Source organism: Pholis gunnellus, assembly GCF_910591455.1.
Source record: "Pholis gunnellus genome assembly, chromosome: 9".
NCBI classification, from domain to species: domain Eukaryota; kingdom Metazoa; phylum Chordata; class Actinopteri; order Perciformes; family Pholidae; genus Pholis; species Pholis gunnellus.
In genome coordinates this window covers 26050342-26073734 of record NC_136535.1, presented here as the reverse complement: position 1 = coordinate 26073734, position 23393 = coordinate 26050342, and the positions used below count along the sequence as shown (strand labels likewise).

The 23393-nt window shown below is 45.9% G+C and overlaps 1 protein-coding gene across 5 annotated transcripts in view; it reads left to right on the top strand.

Annotated features, from left to right (window-relative positions):
* Positions 1-5413: 5413 nt before the first annotated feature.
* phldb1b (pleckstrin homology-like domain, family B, member 1b) overlaps positions 5414-23393 on the top strand; it is a 66649-nt gene continuing 48669 nt past the window's right edge. For 4 of the 5 annotated variants that reach the window (XM_079166115.1, XM_079166116.1, XM_079166117.1 and 1 more), the window contains exons 1-4: positions 5414-5486; positions 6502-6603; positions 11689-11812; positions 11992-12162. In XM_079166115.1, coding sequence (XP_079022241.1) covers positions 5451-5486; positions 6502-6603; positions 11689-11812; positions 11992-12162 — 433 coding nt within the window. In that variant the 5' untranslated portion in view covers positions 5414-5450. Of the gene's footprint in view, positions 5487-6501; positions 6604-11688; positions 11813-11991; positions 12163-16140; positions 16400-23393 lie in introns of those variants that run through there. The other variant, XM_079166118.1, reaches the window with a different exon arrangement.

The window sequence follows — 23393 nt, the reverse complement described above, 5'->3', positions numbered from 1 at the left end:
CACACACTTCCTGTTGCTCCTTTCTCTCGTTGAGTCTGCGGAGGAGATATATTCCCATCTTGCATTGTGAACTACATTTAAGAGTTCTGCAGGAATGAGTCCTAAAACCAGGAAATTACTTTTCCACTTCCTGTTCCCTCGTCTGGAAGTCAGTGTGTTTTAGTTTAGATGTGTGTTTAAACCAAGCTGAGGTGATTGGAACTTTAAATATTATCTTGATGAACAAAACCTGGAAGAATCTGAAATGTTTTTATTTTCTGTAATAATCCAAAATCTAAAGGAAGAATCCTATTGGCTGTTTGTGGAGGGAACCAGTGATGATGACTTCCTGTTGGACTACAGACATCATCCTGCAGCTCTCTGTTGTATATAAATGTGTTCTAATACCTTTTTTCATCCTCCCAATAATTGGTCAATTTCTTTGATCTGAACCTTGATTAAATTTTGCTTTTATTCTGACATGAATATTGACTTGAATCCTGTTATTATTCATTTAATAGCACACGTTGTTCAGTTTGTTCAGAGTGAAGCTAACCGCTCAATACTTCCATCACAAATACTTCACATTCCACCGTTCTTCACATTGTTTGATGGATTTAAATCATTCAAGAGAAAGTCGTCTCAGTTGTTTTCTTGAAGCCGAGACGCCACCGACCAGAGAGCGGTCCAGGGTCGACCCACGAGGCTCGTAAAGGCTGTGTTTAGGTTTCTCGATGCCACAATATGCAGTCTGCTGTTTACTATGGAGGAAAACACTGCGCAGAGAAGGTGGACGTGATTTGGCATTCACTAACTTCCATAGTTGGACTTCTTGCTGTGTCTCCTAACAAAATGCAAACGGCTCCAGAGCTCTCAACAAACAACGTGACTTCCATACTTCAGTAACGTCCGTGGTTATTTTAGACCAAAACATCCGTCTCCTCCTAAACCGAACTGGCGAAACATCTGTTTATTTTGAAAGGACTGTATTCATGTGACGAGTGTGGACTGACTCGTGCTGCTGGACGTTCGTAGTCTTCTTGTTGGCGCTCTGCTCTCACAGCTGAATGAAGAACAAACAGCGCTGGTCTGTCTGCTGGGTGTTCTCAGACTGTGGTTTCACTTAAATGTTGTGTAGGAGCCATGAATTCACTCTCAGCTGTGTGTGTGTGTGTGTGTGTGTGTGTGTGTGTGTGTGTGTGTGTGTGTGTGTGCAGACTTCATGCTGTGGTTTCCAGATGTTTAACCATCTTGTCATTGTTGTTCAGATGTTTTTATCAGCAGAGCCACGAGGATTGAACTGAAACGAGCACTTTTAACTTTACACTTCACAGCTGGAATGAATTCAAAAGGTTCATCTTTTATAGAATATATAATATATAATAATATGTATTCAGAGCATGTGGTGAACATCAAGGAGCCGTCTTCCTCCCACGGCAGCGTTTACTTCATTTCTGTGGTTTGTTTCTGAAAACAAACAGACGGTTTAATGAGCAGATTGTAAATCATCTTCTTGTGTTTATACGGATCGTGATGTTAAAGATTTAATTTAATTATAATGAAATGTAATCTAATCATTTCATGATTTTTATTATTATTACATCTGATTGTATCCATATTCATGTTTATGGTTTCAGTAATTATACATTTTTTATTGATTATTTAGTTTCACTCTGATTGTTTTTACTGCGTTCGTCTCTTTATTTTATTCGTGTTTTCCTTAAACTCCTTCCATCTTGTCGATCATTTGCATTTGATTTGTTTCAGATAAAACGTGATTATTTGACTGATGTGAGTCTCTTTAAGGGAGATGTTATGAGATTTAAGATGATTCATATAAAAATAGAGATGAATATTGTGTTTGTGCGTTTTGTTGCCTCTCATCAGGACAGCAACTGATTTTAAGTTGCCGCAACAAAATACAATAAAACTAATAACTGAAGCTGAAACCAGGCAGACGTGTTTCAGGTTCGTCTCAATCATTCTTCTCATTGACTCGATTAAATGCACCAGATATCACAGTTTGTGCCTTTATTCTGAAAAGAACAATATTAATGTTCCTGTTCACACTCTAGTCAGAGTAACCGCTGGAGGACGTGTTGGACCTCTTTCATTCCTTCTAACAGCTTCTCTAGAAGATGTTTGTTCTTATAAACCTGTTGATGTCCAAGTCCTTCATGATGTTTCTGCTTCTGTTCTTCTGGACATCGTCTCTGCTGCAGCTCTACTAACTGTGTGTTCAACGCACAAAGAGACTCTGGTAGAGAACAATGAGCTGAATGAGGTTTTAAATACTATAAGACCTCATTCACAACACAGACACAGACACAGACACAGACTAGTCATCTTCAGGTGTCTTTACAGGTGGTGTTATTTACTCTGCCCCCCCCCCCCCCCCCTTTATTTTATCCGTTGGACCTCCATAAAGCCGCCAGGTGTGTTTGCAAGGAAGTGTGTGACACACCTGCAAAGCCTCAGAGCCTCAGAGCCTCAGAGCCTCCTTCACCTCCGCTCATTCAAATCCTCGTCGCTGTGACTTTCCTGCTGTGAGCGTCTCGCTGACTCAGCGTCTTCCCCCCCCGAGGCTTCTGTTCTCTGACACACGTTCAAACCTGCACACGTGTAACGAGCCGGTAGTGGTTCTATCACATAGAACACGGATCTGCAGCTTTAGGGCATGCATTTGTTCCTTAACATCAAACAGTGACCTTTGACCTTTAACCGTAGTCACAAAGTATTTGACGGAAGAACTCCAACAGAAGAACTCCACCTGGCAGGTTCAGAGTAGAGGAAGTGACAGAAGTCTCTGCTGGAGGATCTGGGTCTGTTCACGGTGGACCAGGTCTCTGCTGGAGGATCTGGGTCTGTCCACGGTGGACCGGTCTCTGCTGGACTCTGAGCTGAAGGAGGTTCTGGTGAACCTGCATGAGTTCATCTGGTTTCACCAGAATCCGACCCGGTGGCTCCGATGACGAGCATCAAGAATAACTCTATAGAAACAGACCATCTGCTCTCTGATGGTCTCTTTACTGATGGAGGTCTGATAGAGGATCAGGTCTACACTGAGACTGGTTCATATAGAGGATCAGGACTACACTGAGACTGGTTCATATAGAGGATCAGGACTACACTGAGACTGGTTCATATAGAGGATCAGGACTACACTGATACTGGTTCATATAGAGGATCAGGACTAAACTGAGACTGGTTCAGGACCAGATAAAAGTTACTCACTGTAAATGTTAATTATTAAAAAATACATAAACGTAAAGGTATACAGCTGGACAGTGAAACTTCTACAGAGATATTTTAGTAAATTCTTATGTTCAAAATGTCTCAACGAATCAAATCTCTGGAGAAATGCAGTCGAGTTAGAGGTCAAACATTTGTGCTCACTGCTCGTGTGTGCAGAAGTGAACAACGTATCATCGGTCTGACATTAGAGGAATGTTCGATGCCGTATGAAGAGAGCTCTCCATCTCTCTGTTTTCACATTCCTGATTATCTCCACTTCCTCTCAGACGGCCCCTCGACCGTTCAAATAAAACGCTTTATTCGTCCCAGAGGACGGACATCACGGCACAACGTCCTCTCCTCAGACAGACGGACTCACTTTACTCCCGTTCTCCCGTTCAGAGACAAGAATGTGACGGGAGCAACAAAAACAAATCATCGCATCGTCATTTTTATTCACCATCCAGTCGGCCGTCCAGCTCCCCTCCCTCGCTTTCATCACCCCTTCAAATAATAATACTAATAAAGCAAGATTCCCTCATGTGTGAGGAGAGATCCACGCCGGCCCGACAGGAAACAATGCCAGCCTTTCTGCCCTGGCATGAGGGGGAGAGAGGGAGGGAGGGAGGGAGAGAGAGGGGGGAGGGACAGAAATGGACTTCTTTGTGTATTCCAGTGAGTTTCTGGATCTGAGAGAGAGAGAAGCTGCCGACGTCAGTCGAGAGAAACGGGCTTTGATGTGGTGAGAACACAGATATACTCACAGCCAATGTGGGAGTTTAGAAATTGTAATTTAACGGCAAAGAAGGAACTTTAAAGAGAAAATATGAACACAAAACAAAGCTAGCTTACTTTTGAGTGAGTTTGAGGTTAGGCCAGCGAGGCTAGCTCGTTAGCTAATTTGCTAACGTTCACATCTTCAAAAGCAAGACTGCTACGTTTTATTTTTAATGTTAAAGGTTCTATACGACATTCAGAACATCAGTACATCGAATTATCATCTATGTGAAGTATAAGCTGGTCTCAGGAAGTTTATTTTGAAAAGACCGTATTCATGTAACAAACTTAAATGTTCACGTGTAGCTCGTCTTTTGTAAGGAAACGTAACTCTTTGCAGGATATCATAGAACCGTTGTGTGAGGATACGTTGCGCTGTTAGCTCTGTCAGCACTGTTGCTGTTGTGAGCGCTGTTAGCACCGTCCGCTGCTGGCTCAGCCGCCGCCATGTTGAGAGCTGTGTGGAGTCAATAGATGCTCTGATTTTTTCATTGAAGCCCATTAACCTAACCCGACCCGCCAGATGATTTGTTACACAGGCACTTAAAAAAAAAGCGACTTGGCATGTGTTTGATCAATTGAATCACATGAAGTTGGTTCCTGGCAGGAGTTTGAGCAGCAGTGGAAACTTGACTGGACTTGAAGTTTTCGGCTCCATTTACACCTTTTCAAAAGAAATATCACTCCAGCCATGATTAATGAACGCATTACCTCAACAGTCTCAGAGGACTTGGATGCATGAAGTTCCTGGAGGACAAACATAAACACAAAGGCGGACCAGTGTTTTCAGACTCACTTCAGCTTCAGCAGTCGTCTGCTACGTGTCACTCAAACACAGAGCGCACGCAGCCATTAACACATATTTACAGGAATCTGTTTCAGAATGTTCTGTGTACAAACAGCAAAAATTATAAAAATAACTGGTACGAACGAGCTATCTGGACTGAAGCGTTGCTGCAGTAAGAGCATGACGTAAAGCTTCAGTTAAGCTTTTAATCTGCTCAGCTTCTCTTGTCTTTCTGCAGGAAATAAACAAATGAGCACATTGTGTTATACGATTAATTGTGTAGTGGAAGCATCGTGATGCCTTTACAGAGCTCCTCCTTCCTCTTCCACCACTTTTATTCTAAGATTTATTCTTGTCAAACTTCAGTCACCACTCTCCCTTCTTCCTCTTCTCTTCTTCCTCTTCTTCTTCTTCTTCTTCTTCTTCTTCTTCTCCTCTCTTTTGATCGTCAGGTAAACACACTCACGTCTCTGTTATCCGGGGCTTTTTGTTGCTGCCAGTCAGGAATGTAGGTCTTAGTTTAGCGGAGCAAGCAGCAACAGGTCCACCTCCTGGAACGGGAGTTATAGCGGAGGACAAAGAAGTGAGATCAGGACAAAGAGACGGTCTGGTCTCAGAGGCGTCCTGGTCCATCAAGTTCACACTGAGAGGGTTGAGTGAGCAGCTGTTTGCCATGGAGGCTGTGCATGTGCTGGACAACAGGAGAAAGGTAATTCTTACATGTAGAGACAACAACAAAAGGACAGGTGAGCCTGAACCTGAGGAAACACGCTGTAGTCTGCAGACTTCTTGCTCCTTCTGGCTCAGAAGAAGAGTTCCTCATTGCAGATAATATATTCTCAACATTTGTTTCTTATTTTCTGGCTGATTATTTTGTGATTTGCTGTTGGAGGCTTCCCCGCGGCCCCGACTGAATATCATTTCAGGAGAGCAAACACGATGCTGTCGCAGTGTTTAGTTCTCCTGCAGGGCAGAGAGCATCACAAACACACTTTCCATCCCAGCTGCACAACATTTTAGGCACGCAAATGACTCCGGGTACTCTGAATCTCAGTGATTGCTATAATCGAGTGTTCTCCAACCGCTCCGTGTGGTTTTTATTGTGCTTCCTCACAACCACAGGCTTCTCACATCTCCTATAATGACTTCTTCACATTCTACACACACATTTCTACAGAATCTGGCCGTTTAACACCTGCACCGATATAGACACGGAGCATATTTATAGACATTTGTTCAGTGCTGACTCGATGGAAATACCCCAAAATATGAGTAAGGAGGGAGGAATGTATGGGATTTGGGCACGGTGAGTGTGTGTGTGTGTGTGTGTGTGTGTGTGTGTTTTCATAAAGACTGAGAGACAAGAGCTCAGCCAAGGTGGCGGATTTCCAGTGAATGTGTGAACCACCAAGAGATTTAAATGCGTGTGCGTGTTTCAAGTGTGTCACTTCCTCAGAGTGTGTTGCTAAATACTGTCTACCATCTGTTTGTGTGTGTGTGTGCTGACAGCATGAATCACACACACACACACACACACACACACACACACACACAGCACTCTGTGTGTAGGCAGAGTGGGGAGGGGGAATGCCACTGAATATGAGAACATTTCTGACCACAAAAACACCAAAACGCACAACATCTGGATGCTGTAACTAACCGTTGTCGTCGTCCATGATGACTCTTGTTCCTCTCTAACGTCATGATGTCACTTCCTCCTCCAGGATCTTCATGTGTCTCAGGGAGCCGTGGACAGCTCAGTGGACATGGACCGCCTGAACAGCAACATGCCCGAGTGTGGACGACAAAACCACCAGGTGTTACAGGTGAGTGAGTGTGTGTGTGTGTGTGTGTGTGTGTGTGTGTGTGTGTGTGTGTGTGCTTAAGGATGTGAGGGATGTGGAGCTAACACTGTATACACAGTAGGAAGCCATCTTGGTTTTTGCCCATTGTCATCTTGGTTTTTGTCCGTCCAAAAATGAACAGCCGACTCCTTAAAGTGTCTTTTAGCACAATGAGCTAAGCTAACAAGCCTGGGATGGTGTTTTGGAATCGCAATCTTGTTTTTTGCATCAGAAGGGGCGAGGGAGGGCGAGGGAGGGCGAGGGTGGGCGAGGGTGGGCGAGGGAGGGCGAGGGTGGGCGAGGGTGGGCGAGGGTGGGCGAGGGTGAGCGAGGGTGGGCGAGGGTGAGCGAGGGTGAGCGAGGGAGGGCGAGGGTGGTCGAGGGTGGGCGAGGGTGGGCGAGGGAGGGCGAGGGTGGGCGAGGGTGAGCGAGGGTGAGCGAGGGTGAGCGAGGGTGAGCGAGGGAGGGCGAGGGTGGGCGAGGGTGGGCGAGGGAGGGCGAGGGAGGGCGAGGGTGGGCGAGGGTGGGCGAGGGTGAGCGAGGGTGGGCGAGGGTGAGCGAGGGAGGGCGAGGGTGAGCGAGGGTGTTTTTCAGAGAGCAGTGGTGCTGTTGTTGCGTTCTGTGTGAAAGGCCCTTTAGCCCTGATAAAATTTAAAGGAGTGAGTTCCATAAAACACTCGTCATGAACGAGATATTTTCTTCCAGGTAGTAAATGTGTTTATTTGTGCTGTGAGGTGGTGCATTTTAACATAGAGCTCTATGGGGATTTACTCGCTTTTAGAGCCTCAAGTGGCCATTTGATGAACTACAGTTTTCAGCACTTCAGCGTTGGTTTCATTCGTCAACACCGGAGGATGACGCTTGGATGGAAGAAGAAACAAAGAGAGAGAGAGAGAGAGAGAGAGAGAGAGAGAGAGAGAGAGAGAGAGAGAGAGAGAGAGAGAGAGCCTGAGACGGCAACAGGAAAACACAGTCTCATGTTATCAGAGTGACGGATTTGTTCCATGTTTTCCAGCTCGCTCTCACAGTGAGCGCTCTCTTCTTCTGATAACAGCGGATCCATTGACGTTAAATGTCACCACGCTGGCTGCTCTCACACTCTCCATGAGCGATGAGTAGAGTTGAAGAGGCAGCGGGTTCAGATCAGGCAGCTGAGACGCGTCCTGACACCACATGTCAGTAAATACGTCCTCTGAAGGCAGGAAACCTTCAGTCAGCCAGTAATTAGACGGAGCCGGAGATTGGCTGTCTGCGTTCGCCACCTGCTGGGTCTGACAATCCCATCAGGCTTTAAGGGGGGGCTGTGTGTGTGTGTGTGTGTGTGTGTGTGTGTGTGTGTTCAGTCTTTTCTTGTAAAGAGGCAAAGAATGGAAGATAAAACCGAATGAGAATAAACTTTAATGACTCCTTTAGGGGGAACTGGGATGATTTTCTTTACGTGTCTACGATCTGTTTAAGTTTTCTTATTCATTATTTTGCGACACTTTTCCACGTGAAGCTGTTGGTAAACGTGATAAATTAAGAGTTTAAAGAGGATCCAACCTAAAAACCTGCGTCGCCGCCTCGTTTACAATGAAAGCATCTTGCAGCGCTTGATCTAAAAGTTCTGAATCTACACCGACAGTCCGTTCCCTCTGAAGACGCTTCACCTAAACGATCACCAGGAACATAAACAACCAACATGGCTGCTGTTAGAACTCACAGGACGGGAGGACGAAGGTGTTCATGATCAACACGCTGCATTATTAACACCAGAGGACGGTCAAACAGATGAACTGTGAAGATTCAAACCAGTGGAAGCAGCAATCTGCTCATTCCGGCAAAACACCTTAAACTGACCTCCACTAGAGAGGAGGCATTATAATTATCTATAAACTCATATCTCATATTCATAAACTACCTTCAGACAAACCTTTCTTTATGTATTATAAAGAATCAAAGGTTGAACATCCTCTAAACTATTTGATTTGGCTGATAAATATTTATTAAAATGTAGATTTTTAACACTTCCTGTTTCTAAAGCTTCTCTATTTTCAAATCTGTCTGGAATAAGAAACTAAAAGCAGAAAAGTGGAGAAATAGACGACGCACAGGACAGAATGAGGTACAAACACAGACCTTTACCGTGAAGAGTTTATATGTGAAGACGCAGAGTGTTTGCTGTGTGAACCACACGGGAGCAGCAGAGGAGGTGCTGAGGAGGTGCTGAGGATCCTCCAGGTCTCCTCCGCCCTCACGTCATCCCGTCAGGACGCCGGAGTTGGTGGTAAATAAGAAGTGTAAGGGCTCCAAAGAGGGACAAAAAGACACAGCAGCTTTTAAATATATGCAAATGAGTTTATTTAACTCTTCACCTGCTGGATGGTCGACTGTACGCTGAAGCATGACAAGCTGCTGAATCATCTCTGAAGCCAGTAAAACCAGGAAGGAAGGTTTCTCAAGCTCGGGGTCGTGACCTTGATGAGCAGACCGGGTCCCGTGAGACTCGAGTATTTAAACGTTTTAAATCATTTAAATATCGTTGGCTGTGATTTATCCTGAGCAGTGTTCAAGACCTTTCTGTAAAAAATGGAACTCTACATCACAGCTTTTTTATTTGTCAACAAGTAAAAGTATTTAAAGTATTTATAGTATTTAAAGTATTTAAAGTATTTAAAAGTATTTAAAATCTCCTCTTTTGATTTACAGTAAATACAGAGAGCAACACATTGCCAGAATGCTGTAGCCTTTAAATGAAGGCTGTGACGTGTGAAATAATATCATTATTTAACTAGTTTAGTCTTTAAGCTTTTGGGGCGTTTTAGTAGCCAAAAATGATGTAAAACTGCATATTGTGAAGCCAGAAACCTTCACGTGGTCCTGATCTCCTGTAGTTTACTGTGTGAACTCAACATGTTGACGTTCACGTCATTATGAACGAAGAAGAAGACGAAACAGCAGAGTTGTCTTCATGTCTTTGTTGTTCTCGCTCCGCTCGTTGAGCGAACCTCGAGGAGAATCGGGTTTTCTTAATTGCGGAAAGTGCTGTTGCCATGGCGACATCCCTCCCCCCCCCTTCCCCCTCTCGTTGTGTCGAGTTCACACTGCAGCGCTTTAGGCAGAGGGGGAGACGAGGGGGAGACGAGCGGGGAGTCAGGACTGATTCCTCCCTCCAGTGTGTGTGGAGGAGTCTGTTAACGATGGAGACGACCCCCCACAGAGAGGAGCCTCTACTGCTCCTCTACTGCTCCTCTACTGCTCCTCTACTGCTCCTCTGATGCTCCTCTACTGCTCCTCTACTGCTCCTCTGATGCTCCTCTGATGCTTCTCTACTGCTCCTCTACTGCTCCTCTACTGCTCCTCTACTGCTCCTCTGATGCTCCTCTGATGCTCCTCTAATGCTCCTCTAATGCTCCTCTGATGCTCCTCTGATGCTCCTCTGATGCTCCTCTAATGCTCCTCTACTGCTCCTCTACTGCTCCTCTAATGCTCCTCTGATGCTCCTCTGATGCTCCTCTAATGCTCCTCTACTGCTCCTCTACTGCTCCTCTAATGCTCCTCTGATGCTCCTCTGATGCTCCTCTGATGCTCCTCTGATGCTCCTCTAATGCTCCTCTAATGCTCCTCTGATGCTCCTCTGATGCTCCTCTAATGCTCCTCTACTGCTCCTCTACTGCTCCTCTACTGCTCCTCTACTGCTCCTCTGATGCTCCTCTAATGCTCCTCTACTGCTCCTCTACTGCTCCTCTACTGCTCCTCTGATGCTCCTCTACTGCTCCTCTACTGCTCCTCTACTGCTCCTCTACTGCTCCTCTACTGCTCCTCTACTGCTCCTCTAATGCTCCTCTGATGCTCCTCTAATGCTCCTCTACTGCTCCTCTACTGCTCCTCTAATGCTCCTCTGATGCTCCTCTACTGCTCCTCTGATGCTCCTCTGATGCTCCTCTAATGCTCCTCTACTGCTCCTCTACTGCTCCTCTAATGCTCCTCTGATGCTCCTCTAATGCTCCTCTACTGCTCCTCTAATGCTCCTCTGATGCTCCTCTACTGCTCCTCTGATGCTCCTCTGATGCTCCTCTAATGCTCCTCTACTGCTCCTCTACTGCTCCTCTACTGCTCCTCTGATGCTCCTCTGATGCTCCTCTAATGCTCCTCTACTGCTCCTCTACTGCTCCTCTAATGCTCCTCTGATGCTCCTCTAATGCTCCTCTACTGCTCCTCTACTGCTCCTCTACTGCTCCTCTGATGCTCCTCTGATGCTCCTCTACTGCTCCTCTACTGCTCCTCTGATGCTCCTCTGATGCTCCTCTAATGCTCCTCTACTGCTCCTCTGATGCTCCTCTACTGCTCCTCTGATGCTCCTCTGATGCTCCTCTACTGCTCCTCTGATGCTCCTCTGATGCTCCTCTACTGCTCCTCTACTGCTCCTCTACTGCTCCTCTGATGCTCCTCTGATGCTCCTCTAATGCTCCTCTACTGCTCCTCTGATGCTCCTCTACTGCTCCTCTGATGCTCCTCTACTGCTCTTCTAATGCTCCTCTACTGCTCCTCTGATGCTCCTCTGATGCTCCTCTGATGCTCCTCTGATGCTCCTCTAATGCTCCTCTACTGCTCTTCTAATGCTCCTCTACTGCTCCTCTGATGCTCCTCTACTGCTCCTCTACTGCTCCTCTACTGCTCCTCTGATGCTCCTCTGATGCTCCTCTAATGCTCCTCTACTGCTCCTCTGATGCTCCTCTACTGCTCCTCTGATGCTCCTCTACTGCTCTTCTAATGCTCCTCTACTGCTCCTCTGATGCTCCTCTGATGCTCCTCTGATGCTCCTCTGATGCTCCTCTGATGCTCCTCTAAAGCTCCTGTGATTTCTGTGTGTTTTTATAGTAATTCTGCTGTAAAAAGGGAAACATGTTGGCAGTAAATGGAACTAAAATAGAAACAAGCACATAAACATGGATTATGAGTAAACAACAAATGTGTTTTTATTTTCCTGTCCAGAGAAAGATGAAGACACATAATCACCAGAAAACAGGTTAATTCATCCCAATCATGAATCTCAGTTCACTGATGACCTTTGACGTCTGTTTGCAGAGCACTCCTCTGGACCTGATCGAGACCGGGAAGGGGCTGAAGTTCCAGGCAGAGCGCCCCCACCTGGTCAGTCTGGGTAGTGGACGCCTGAGTACCGCCATCACCCTGCTGCCGCTACCCGAGGGTGAGACGCAACTCACAAACTGTTAGCTTCATGCTAAGTTCACACTACGAGTGACGCGAGCAATATAACGGCTAAGAGACGTCTGTCCATCCAACATGGCCGCTCCAGTTCCACCTCGTAGCTCTCAGAGACCTCTCAATAATATGATGTATGTTTTTACATCCCCCCCCCCCCCACAGGACGGACCACACTGGGTCATGGCTCCATGGACGTCAACATCCAGGGCCCCGGAGTGGCGGCCCAGCACTGCTACATCGAGAACAGGTCGGGGGTCATCATGCTGCACCCCTGTGGGAACCTCTGTGCCATCGATGGGCTCCGGGTCTCTCAGCCGGTCCGCCTGTCACAAGGTAAGGAACCAGGTCTCACACCTGTCCCTAAGGAACCAGGTCTCACACCTGTCCGTCAGGAACCAGGTCTCACACCTGTCCCTAAGGAACCAGGTCTCACACCTGAACGTAAGGAACCAGGTCTCACACCTGTCCGTAAGGAACCAGGTCTCAAACCTGTCCGTAAGGAACTAGGTCTCACACCTGTCTCTAAGGAACCAGGTCTCACACCTGTCCGTAAGGAACCAGGTCTCAAACCTGTCCGTAAGGAACCAGGTCTCACACCTGTCCCTAAGGAACTAGGTCTCATACCTGAATGTAAGGAACTAGGTCTCACACCTGTCCCTAAGGAACCAGGTCTCACACCTGTCCGTAAGGAACCAGGTCTCAAACCTGTCCGTAAGGAACTAGGTCTCACACCTGTCTCTAAGGAACCAGGTCTCACACCTGTCCGTAAGGAACCAGGTCTCAAACCTGTCCGTAAGGAACCAGGTCTCACACCTGTCCCTAAGGAACTAGGTCTCATACCTGAATGTAAGGAACTAGGTCTCACACCTGTCCGTAAGGAACCAGGTCTCAGACCTGTCCGTCAGGAACCAGGTCTCAGACCTGTCACACCTGTCCCTAAGGAACCAGGTCTCACACCTGTCTCTAAGGAACCAGGTCTCACACCTGGCCCGTGATAGGCTCTGCTGGACTGGACGGGTCTCTGCAGCACTTTACTTTGATTACTTTGGATTTTCTCCAAACAAACATCACATGAAACAACATTTTTTACAGCGTTCAAGCCAGCCGGTCTGGTCGATAAAATGCTTTTTAAACGGCCGATCGATTAGAGAACGGCCCGAGGCTCCTGTGTTAACAAGCTAACAAGCTCAAGCATGATATTGAAGAAACCAGAGGGAGAGACGGATTGATTTTCAATTTGCTTCACACTGAGTGGAGCTTAGATTGATCACAGCTGAGAATTTCACTAAAATGATCCGCTGGGATTGTTATTTTGAAGGAAAAGGAAGCGGTGGTCTAAAGGTCTAAAGATAACTTCAGTGAAAAGATCCGTCTGTATGTAAAAAAGAGATTTCCTAAAACACCAGAAAAACAATCTAAATGTTGTATCAGTCATATCCTTTCATCCCAGCGCTGCTTCAACCAATCAGACAGGAAGTAGAGCTGTAGACTACACTGTAGTCATGGAAATTCATAGAAGTTTACCTTTTAGAGGAAGTACAGGGATTAATGTGAGTAAGTTAAAGGGACACGACTCATCATGACTCACAGGATGTGAACTCCTACCTCTGCTGCTGTGTCATCACACCCTCCGGTCATAATTCTCCTTATAAGATAACGTCATCTAGAATATGTTATCAGCAGAAATGTCATTATTTTCCACAGAACATCCAGACGACTTTAAAAACTATAAACGTTGAATTAAAACTGTTACCAACATCTAAATGTTTGGTTGATGTCCGAATCTACTCAGGTTTCTACAGAGTGTAACCGTCAATGGTTAAATGGTTAAATATAGACCGTATATAAGAAGTGGACGTAGTTGTCATGACGTCTCATCGGTGGACTGATGGTTTGAAGCCTCCAGTTGGGAGATTTCGCCGTCGCCATCTTGTTTTTTTCTCAACCAGTGAACAGGAAGTGACCATAGCTGGACTGAGGAGGAGTGACGTAGAGACGCCGTATACGTCTCTGGTAGAGACCTGTCAATCACTGTGTAGCCCCGCCCCTAAAGCATCCCCTGCTTTATGGTCTGTGTGACTCTAAATGGACCATCATTTACTAAATGAACATCATGCTGTATTGAAGAAGACTTGAAACTAGAGATTGAGACCATAAACTCATGTTTACAATGTTTACTGAGGTAATAAATCAAGAGAGAAGTAGAGTCATTTTCTCATAGACTTCTATACAACCAGAGGAGTCGCCCCCTGGTGGACACTAGAGAGAATGCAGAAGAAGAGCTGTGTGTCGTCCGTCAGCGTTGTCCCCTCTTGTCTTTTGGTATTTCAACCTGGACTCTGGCCGGGTAACCTGAGCGGGGTAGGGGGGGGGGGGGGGCTATATTTACCCCATGGATCCCACTTTAGCCCCAGAGGGGGTTTCAGGCAGGAGAAGGCGTGTGAGGGTAAACCAGAGTTCATGTGTCAGGATCAGAAGAGCTGCAACAGGAAGTGACTGGTTGCACAACATTAAACTGACCATGAGACAGTACACTTAATAAAGTAGAGGATGCATCATAGTGAGACAGTCGCTGATGTAATGCGGTTTGTTTTTCTTTTACTTTGCAAAGAAGTAGTCGAGCGCCGGCGTCGATCGAGCAGCGACACGTCGGCGTTGTTGCGAAATGAAAAGCGGTAATCTGTTTGGATTTGCGGCATAAATGAAGTGGAGGGAAATCCCAACAATGAAGGGCTCGTGATACACAAAGACTAATCCGGTTTGTTCAAAGAGGGATGAGCTGATGTTTTAGAGGGATACATGTTTAAAGGAACAACAACGGGGAAGAGGAGGACGTTAAGACGAGCCAGTTGAGGGATAAACTTCTGAAACCCATTTACAGAGCGATAAACAACCATATTTCACCTATGTTTTTATAATTTAGAAAGTTTAAAGGTGCACTCCACCATTTTTAAACATCAAATTCAGTCACTATGACTATACTCAGCCTGTGAAAACCAGTTGTATATATATATGGACTTCTGCTGCAGAGGTGAAGCTTCATTAGGGCCCATGGAAACACTGTGATGTCATAGTGATGATGTCATTCGTCTGTCGCCAAAATAAGGTCCCATTGGGGGACACAGTAAAAAGGGGGCGGGACTTCGCCTCTCTATGTGATTTCCTATACGCTGTGTGTGGACGAAGCATTACGTTTCATTCTACTCAGTTAGCGGCTGGCTAGTTAGCTAGCTAGTTAGCTAGCTATCCATGCTTTAATGCTACAGTTCTAGAACATGTAAAAACCCACATGAACTGCTGAGCTTTGATTGCGTTGCTTTTACAATTTAGCCAGACTTTACTGTTTTGTTTTATATTACTGTTCACGCTGGGAGTTACCCTTTTTAATTAGCTTCTGCTAAATTAATAGCACTAATGCTAGTTGCAGATGCTAATCGCTAGCATGCTGGCTATTGCTGTGATTGTGGTGAGGTGAGAGGTTATGCCGCCCGAAACCCGGTTCTACACGGGAACAGGTTCTTAATTTGTCTTTCTGTTACACATTCACTCTATTTAAAGTCAAGATAAGTGACACACACACGCACGCATATTTATGTGTCTCCAGGGAACACTGAATACTTCCTTTAATGTGTATTTATATGGCTTTCACATCTGGTAATACTTTGACCTTTGTTCTTTTAGTGATACAATGATAAGAGAGAGAGAGACACACCTTGGCTGATCTGTGTCGGCTTTATTGATGTTTGTAAAAATATGATAGAATCAGAATCAGAAACGTTTTATTGTCAAATACTTCACACATGAAGGGAATGTTAGGGATCGGTGCGAGACAATAGACATTGTGCAACAGTAAGAGACGTCATTTAAAAATAGACAACATGACAATTAACAATAAAATGTGATAAACAAATCAATAAATAAAGAGTACGTTAAGACAAGTATGCTATTAAAGTGGCACGTGTGTGTTTAAAGAGATGTTCTGACATTATGATGATGATCAATACATGTTATTGATCAGTTAAGTTCCTCTGTTGTGGATTTAGATGTGTGTGGTTCCCCCCCCCCCCTCCTCCTCCTGTCTCTTATTGCACAACTCTGACTCAGGATCTCCACCTTCTTTCCCCCCTCCGCCTCCTCCCCCTCCTCCTCCTCTTCCTCCTCCTCCTCCTCTCTGACAGTCCCGACTCTCTCTCTCTCTCTCTGCGGACTGAGAACCAGCTGTTTCTTCCTGATCGCGTCTACACTGAGAGACAATGGATAAAACAATGACTTAAAAACCCCGCACAGTTTTCTTTTATTTTAATAATAATAAACTGGAATACAGCAACGCTTCCGTGGACCCGTGTTCTTAACAAGTGGGGCAAACAGACAGCTTCTCTTGTGTGAACACTCTCATATCTGCAGCATATATTAAAGAGTCTGTGGAAGAAGGATTATCATAACAAAAGCGCGTCGGGACAATAAAGAGCCATAAACGCTCCTCAATAAATCCCGAACACGTGGCTTTATTTGAGCGGAGCAGACGCGATGAGCACCGAGGCAGAGAGGAGGCTCGTGCAGAGGAGTTAAAGTAAGTTGCTTTTTAAATATTTGGAGGTTTTCTGTTAAAGGTGGGTTTGAAGTTAGTGGTTGTGGCGGTGTTTGCCTGCAGCACTTGCCCCGGCTTTGCAGTGAGTTTGAAGCCGGTAGATGGAGTTACAGACTGCGGGGGTCTAAGAGCTGTTTGTGGGGCTAACTTGTCAGAGATTGAGGGCATTAGTTGTCGCTGATTTGGAAACCTGCTCGTTCTTGCATCGCTTCAGTTTCTTGCAAGTTTTAGGTCAAAACGCTCATCGCACCAAACTCCGTTTAGAAAGCCGTGGAGTGTAACGTTGTGCTCTCAAGTCGGTAAAGTACATGTGATAGAATATTAGTTTTGTCTTTCTGAGGTTTCTGAGGAGTCATTGTTCACTTCGGCTTACATCCACCGAACGTGAGCGACTCCAGCGGCTCCAGAAGCTCCTGTTCGTGCCCGCTCTTCACGGGCTGCTCGTCCTCTGGAATGTAGCTTCGCTGGGTCACAGCTAGCGATGTTAGCACATAACAAACACGGATGTTATTTACACAAAGAGCTGCTCCGGGCTAGTTTTCATGCCGATTCTTTTAGAAATACTCTTCAGACAAGACCCAGTTGTTTAAGTCTCACTTCAATGAAAGACATTCCCGCTGAAGGCTCGGACACTTTAAACTGCGAGTCTTTTGAACGGAGTTTGGTTTGTCCCCTCACACATGCAACACCTGCTCCTGTCTCCAGCTCTCTTCAGCGCTGACTTGCCCCCTGCCTCCATGTGACTTCTGTTTATAGACTACAAACATATACAAGTCTGCCAGATCTGCAGACCCCCCCCATGCAGCCTGGCATGACCAGACCCCTGTGTCTGTCTACTGTTACACTGCTATTCCTGGGTGCCAATGTGACCTAACCGGGCCAGCTACCTGGAATAGAATTGAGCTTTGCTTTCATGCATTCTGCTCATCCAGAGGCCTCTGGGTCCACGAGTTGTCATGCATGTACTAGAAGTACCGCTGTGGATCTGAAGGTCCCAGTCTGCCATGGGGGGGGGGGGGGGGGGGGCAGTACTAAACCAGGACCATCTCCTCTCTGCTCCACCACACCTCCTCAACACTTGTCATCTCTCTGACACATTGCGTTGACCCCATTGTAAGAGAGGGGGGGGGAAAGGATGTGAGGAGTCAGAGAGAGGAGACCCCCCCCCCCCTCTGCAAACAGTCCTCAGTGGATGTGATGTGGTTCTCCAGCGGGGCCCAGAGACCAGGTCAGACGTGTGAGGAGGGGAAGCTGGCAGCAGCTGGTCGTGTTGCTGCATGTTGTGTTTGACACACTCTGTGAACCGCTACATCCTCCCGACGACACCGAGGGTCAAGCAAAGAGACACCGGAGAGGCCTTTGTGCTGAGCTCCTCGCTGCCGATCATATCTGGTGACTCTGATGTTCACCCGTGTGTGTGATGAGGATGTTTGTGGTTCCAGAACATGTGGCGCACGTAAAGGGGAACGAATGGAAGCAGGACGAGCTCGTGTGGTGTTTTCATTGAAAGTCCTTGAGTTTTATTGAAACATTTCACTCCCAGAAAGTTTCATCGTAAAAGATTTACTTCTTATCACAAGTGAAACATTGAGTTTAGGGGACCGATCCAACTTATTCTTTGACTTGAATGTGAATTTAAATGAAGCCGGGGACTAAAAACAATGATATAAACATCGACAAAGACTTTATTGAAGGAAGGCGTTGGATGTGAACCAGTCCAGCGTGTTGGGTCAGTGCATCCTGAGTTCAGTTTTTCAGAATAATGAACACAAACAATATTACTGCAAAGAAATCAGTTTAATTTAGTTTATAGTGCATTTAGTTTATTTGCGATGCTCTCGATTCAGATCTCTGAACCTACAGCTCGCTCAGCATGGAAACAATAAGAATGAAAGTCAATAAAGATCTTCTTTCATGATGTAAACACGAATCAAACGCATCCACGTAACCTAGCACCAGTCAGAGTCAATGACGTCGTATTAAATGTCGAGAGAAACCGCTTATTGTAGACGAGTCCAAAAAAAACAGGACTAACAACCACGAGGCGTTCGAGACTCCTTCAAAACATTCTTTTCTAAACATTTATTTTGTACCCGACAATTAGGTTTTTCTTCCGTTGCCTAAACATAAGTTGGCTTTACTTATTTTAAGCCCAACAATGATGTTCTTCCTGAACCTAACTTTAGTTTTGTTGCGTAATATCGTCCCGACTGACAGAAATAAGAACCTGCTGCAGGCGCCAACAATACCTCCAACTGAAATACTTTGAAAGTCGTGCTGAGCAACAAACGCAGTTTTTAGAAATTGAACTTATTGGTTATTTAAAAAGGGCCAAAACTTCCACAGACTTCCTCTAAACCACGTGTAGATCACACAGTCTGGTGTCATGTTTATTGACGCTCAGACCTGCAGCCATCTGCCTCCGGAGCGTGTTGCACAGCAGGAGGTTGGCTTTAGTTGTTCTGACAAAAGGAGGAGAGGGATGATGACGATGGGGGGGAGGGAGGAACATCTGTTCGGACAAGCCTCGGACGTGTTGCCGTGGAGAGCGTCCACCAGCAGCTGACAGCCTGCTGTAGACTACATCTGGTCCGTGAGATGAAGACGCTGTGAGCAACGAGATCTCATTAAGAGTTTTAATTAAAGGGACAGTCCGCTGGTTTTACTCATGAAGGTGCTTCATGTGTTAAAGCTGCATTCTCTCTAGTGTCCACCAGGGGGCGACTCCTCTGGTCGTATAGAAGTCTATGAGAAAATGACTATTTTCGGGGCTACACGGTGATTGACAGGTCTCTGCCAGAGACGTGTACGGCGTCTCTACGTCACTCCTCCTCAGTCCAGATATGGTCACTTCCTGTTCACTGGTTGCAAAAAAGACCAAGATGGCGACGTCCGAAACGCTGATTTTTGAGGATTCAAAACCGCAGAACACAAACCAACGAGTGACGTCACGACGACTACGTCCACTTCTCATCTACAGTCTAAGAGAAAATGCGTATATGAAGAGGTTTCATCATAGAACCCATCCAACCATAAAACATTTGATTGATTATTTTTTAAACCACCTGAAAATTTGCATATTTGTATTCCGCATATAACTCCATGATCTCCGTCTGTGAAAGGACTCAACCTGTGAGACTGGATTTTTTTGCAACTTAAAGTTAAAAGCACATGTGTGTGTGTGTGTGAGCAGCAGCCGCCGTCTCCAGATATCTTCCATCGTGGCACCTCGCCGGCGTCGGGCTGCTTCCAACATGTGATCACTTCTTCCAACCTTTCAGACGCTCCTTCACCACATGATGGGAATGCTGGGTCAGACCTCCTCCTCCTCCTCCTCCTTTCAAACCGGCCCCGTATCTTCCTCTGGTATGTGCGTCTGTGTTTGAAGACAGTCATTGATTAACCGCTGGGTTCCACTCCCCGGCCTTTGCCGAGGCCGTAAACCGTCAGCTTTCCATAGCAACCGCCGGCTTTGGTTTTGGGAATCTCTTTTGTCTGCTTCAGAGACGTCACCGTGTCTTTTGTTTGTAACATCACGACATGCGCAGAGTTTCTCCTCATAGTCAACTGATACAAGTAAGAGACTTGGCGAGGAGAATGAACTCTGGAATGAAGTGTAGATTCACAGCTTCAGGGTTGTTGACGGTGATGTTCTGCTGTGAATCACAGTCAGGACTTTCCTCCGATGCTGCTGGGATGAGTTATGCTCTCATCGTGGTATCAAGTGGAAAACTTTAATACACCAAACTGCAGCTTTTTAGGAGAATGTGTGCTGGAAATACTTCTGTTATTTAGGGGTGGGAATCACCAGAGGTCCCATGATACGATGTTATCAGGATCTTTAGTCAGGATACGATAATATCTCGATACTTAAAAAAATAAAAAGCTCCTCTGGTACACAGCGCTAACAGAATCCTCATCAAATATACATCCAGTCAAGTAAACTACTTACAGCTTGAATGCACACATTGTTACTGTGTTTCTTTCTGTTCTGGTGTTCTGGTGCTCTGGTGCTCTGGTTCTGGTGTTCTGCGTGCTCTGGTCGCTCTGGTGTTCTGGTCGCTCTGGTGCTCTGGTTCTGGTGTTCTGGTGCTCTGGTTCTGGTGCTCTGGTCGCTCTGGTGTTCTGGTGCTCTGGTTCTTGTGTTCTGGTGTTCTGGTCGCTCTGGTTCTGGTGCTCTGGTTCTGGTGTTCTGCGTGCTCTGGTCACTCTGGTGCTCTGGTTCTGGTGTTCTGGTCGCTCTGGTGTTCTGGTCGCTCTGGTGCTCTGGTGTTGTGGTGCTCTGGTCGCTCTGTTGCTCTGGTGTTGTGGTGCTCTGGTTGCTCTGGTGTTCTGGTCGCTCTGGTGTTCTGGTCGTTCTGGTGCTCTGGTGTTCTGGTCGCTCTGGTGTTGTGGTGCTCTGGTTGCTCTGGTGTTCTGGTCGCTCTGGTGCTCTGGTCGTTCTGGTGCTCTGGTGTTCTGGTCGCTCTGGTGTTCTGGTGCTCTGGTTCTGGTGTTCTGGATGACAGGATTCCTGTGAACATGCTGCATTAAATGAAATGTGTTTTGGCTGACGGGCAGCGTGCTGCAGAGAGGCAGTAACGTGTGAACGCAGGCTGAGCTGGATGTGAAGTCACAGCTGTGAGGTGCTACTACGAGCATTTAGAGAAGTTCTTTGTCACGTCGTGAGAAGTGTGAGCAACACTGAAGCAGTTTTATGCTCTCGTCACATTTTACTCTCTGGTCTCGTTTTTCTCTTCAAAATAAAAGTCCTGCTCCTCTGAAACAGAACCATCGTGACTAGAAGTAGAGAACTAGAACACGTCTTTAGTGCAGAACAACAGTTATGATGACGTCAATCATTAAAAAGAGAATGCAAGTTGAATTTCTTTAAACGTTTACAAAAAGTGGAAACAGTGGAATCTAAATATCAAACATGTTTACAAGTGTCACCAATGTTGGAAACATTTAATTGAGGCTCCATGTGTTAAATATTAAACTATTTACATTTTAACATCCTCTACTTCCAGCCTCTCTCTCCTCTCTGTGTTCACCTCCTGAAGTTCAGTATTTAAAGCTTAGTTTTGGCTGTTTTTTCCTGACGGAAGCGTTCGTCACACATGATGTGTTTAAGGTCCGTTGAAAAGATGAAAATCTGACGATAATGTCTGGTTTTACAGCTTCTGGTTTGATAAACGGTGAAGTTTTTGCCGATTTGTTAAAAAAAAAACAATCTTATCAATCCTGCCGGTGAGTTGTGGCGTCTCTCCTGACTCTACATGAACATGAAGCGTTCTCTCTCCGACCACCTCTGGTTCCTCTGGTTGCTCTGGTTCCTCTGGTTGCTCTGGTTGCTCCGGTTCCTCTGGTTGCTCCGGTTCCTCCGGTTTCTCTGGTTTCTCTGGTTGCTCTGGTTCCTCTGGTTCCTCTGGTTGCTCTGGTTCCTCCGGTTTCTCTGGTTTCTCTGGTTTCTCTGGTTGCTCTGGTTGCTCTGGTTGCTCTGGTTCCTCTGGTTGCTCCGGTTTCTCTGGTTTCTCTTTTTTCTCTGGTTCCTCTGGTTGCTCTGGTTCCTCTGGTTCCTCTGGTTTCTCTGGTTTCTCTGGTTCCTCTGGTCTAATCTTCAAAGCTGACTCACTGGAAAGAGGTCATGCGGTCATACCAGAGGGAATCAACCCATGCTGTTGGAGCAATGATGGAATATTGGGTCTCACATGTCAGATCGGTTGGACGAACCGTCTTAATGCCACAGAACGCTCGAGGCAGGATTTAGATTCAGAGGAAAACTCTCAACGGGTTTACAACGATTGTTCTCGTCTGTTCTGGTATTAAATAAATAGTTTTAATAGATGCTCTCTGATTAAGGTCCCATCTTTTTTCACTTTTTTCACCCAACCGTTCAATCACAGCGGAGGGCCGGACAAATCGCCGACCACAAAGACGTGATCAAAAGTGGAAACTTTGGACGCAACAAAGGACTTGTGCTCATAACTTCTGAGCGCAAGTCCTTTGTGTTATATAGTTATGTCGAATAGCTTTTCCAAATCTGTACATTTATTCCATCCATATCAGCAACATTTAAAAAACTAAATGTCTCCCAAAATCAGGACATTATAATTGGATATGAGAGCACTTTACAAGAAAGACCTTCTCCATCAGCAATACACTTAAACGAGTACCAACCAATCAGAAGAGAGTTTTCTGCGAGTTTGTTCCAGATATATAGTGCATAAAAATATATAGAATGAAATTATAATTTAAAATCTGGTATCTGAAAAAGTGTGTTGACAGCTAATTCAGCCCCAGCTGATTGAAAGTGAATTGGTTGTTGAAGTAATTTATGTGGTTCTCAAATGTATAACGAATATTTCCAGTATTACACATCTTATAGTATATCTTTCGTAGCGTACTCATGAGGATGAAACACTGAAGACGGCCTTTGTGTGTTTTCTATTTTGCTGACGGACGAGTCCTATTAATAGATCTTCACCTTCAGTCTGTAGGATCCTTGTTTGCATCACAGCATGTTCTCTATAATCCACTTAGTTTTATTAGAGAACGGGGTTGAAGTGTCCTTGAGGGAAGGTGGTGACAATCTTTGTGTCCTCACTCCTAGAAGACGAGCCACATGGGAAGCTCTCTGCAGACGTGATGAATGTCAGCCCGCGGAGCGTTTAATGCACCAACCCTTTGAGCCTCTTCCTGGCACGCGTTCGCTTGTTTCTCGGTTGGAAGCGGAGCCGCTCTGGAGGACGGCGCTCGGGCTGAAAGATGCTGATCTTGCAGTAATACTCGGAGTGCACTCACCGTGATTGGGCGGCGGCGATTTAGATGAATCATTCCTGGAGCGTTTGAGTTGGTTTCTCGCTCCGGTTCAGGGAATCAATCTAACTGATTACCTGGCTGGATTTTCACAGGACACACTACAGTCGCTCCCCAATCTTACCAACGCTGCCTCTGCTTTCCTCTTATGACGTTGTTATCATTAGGAAAATGGCAA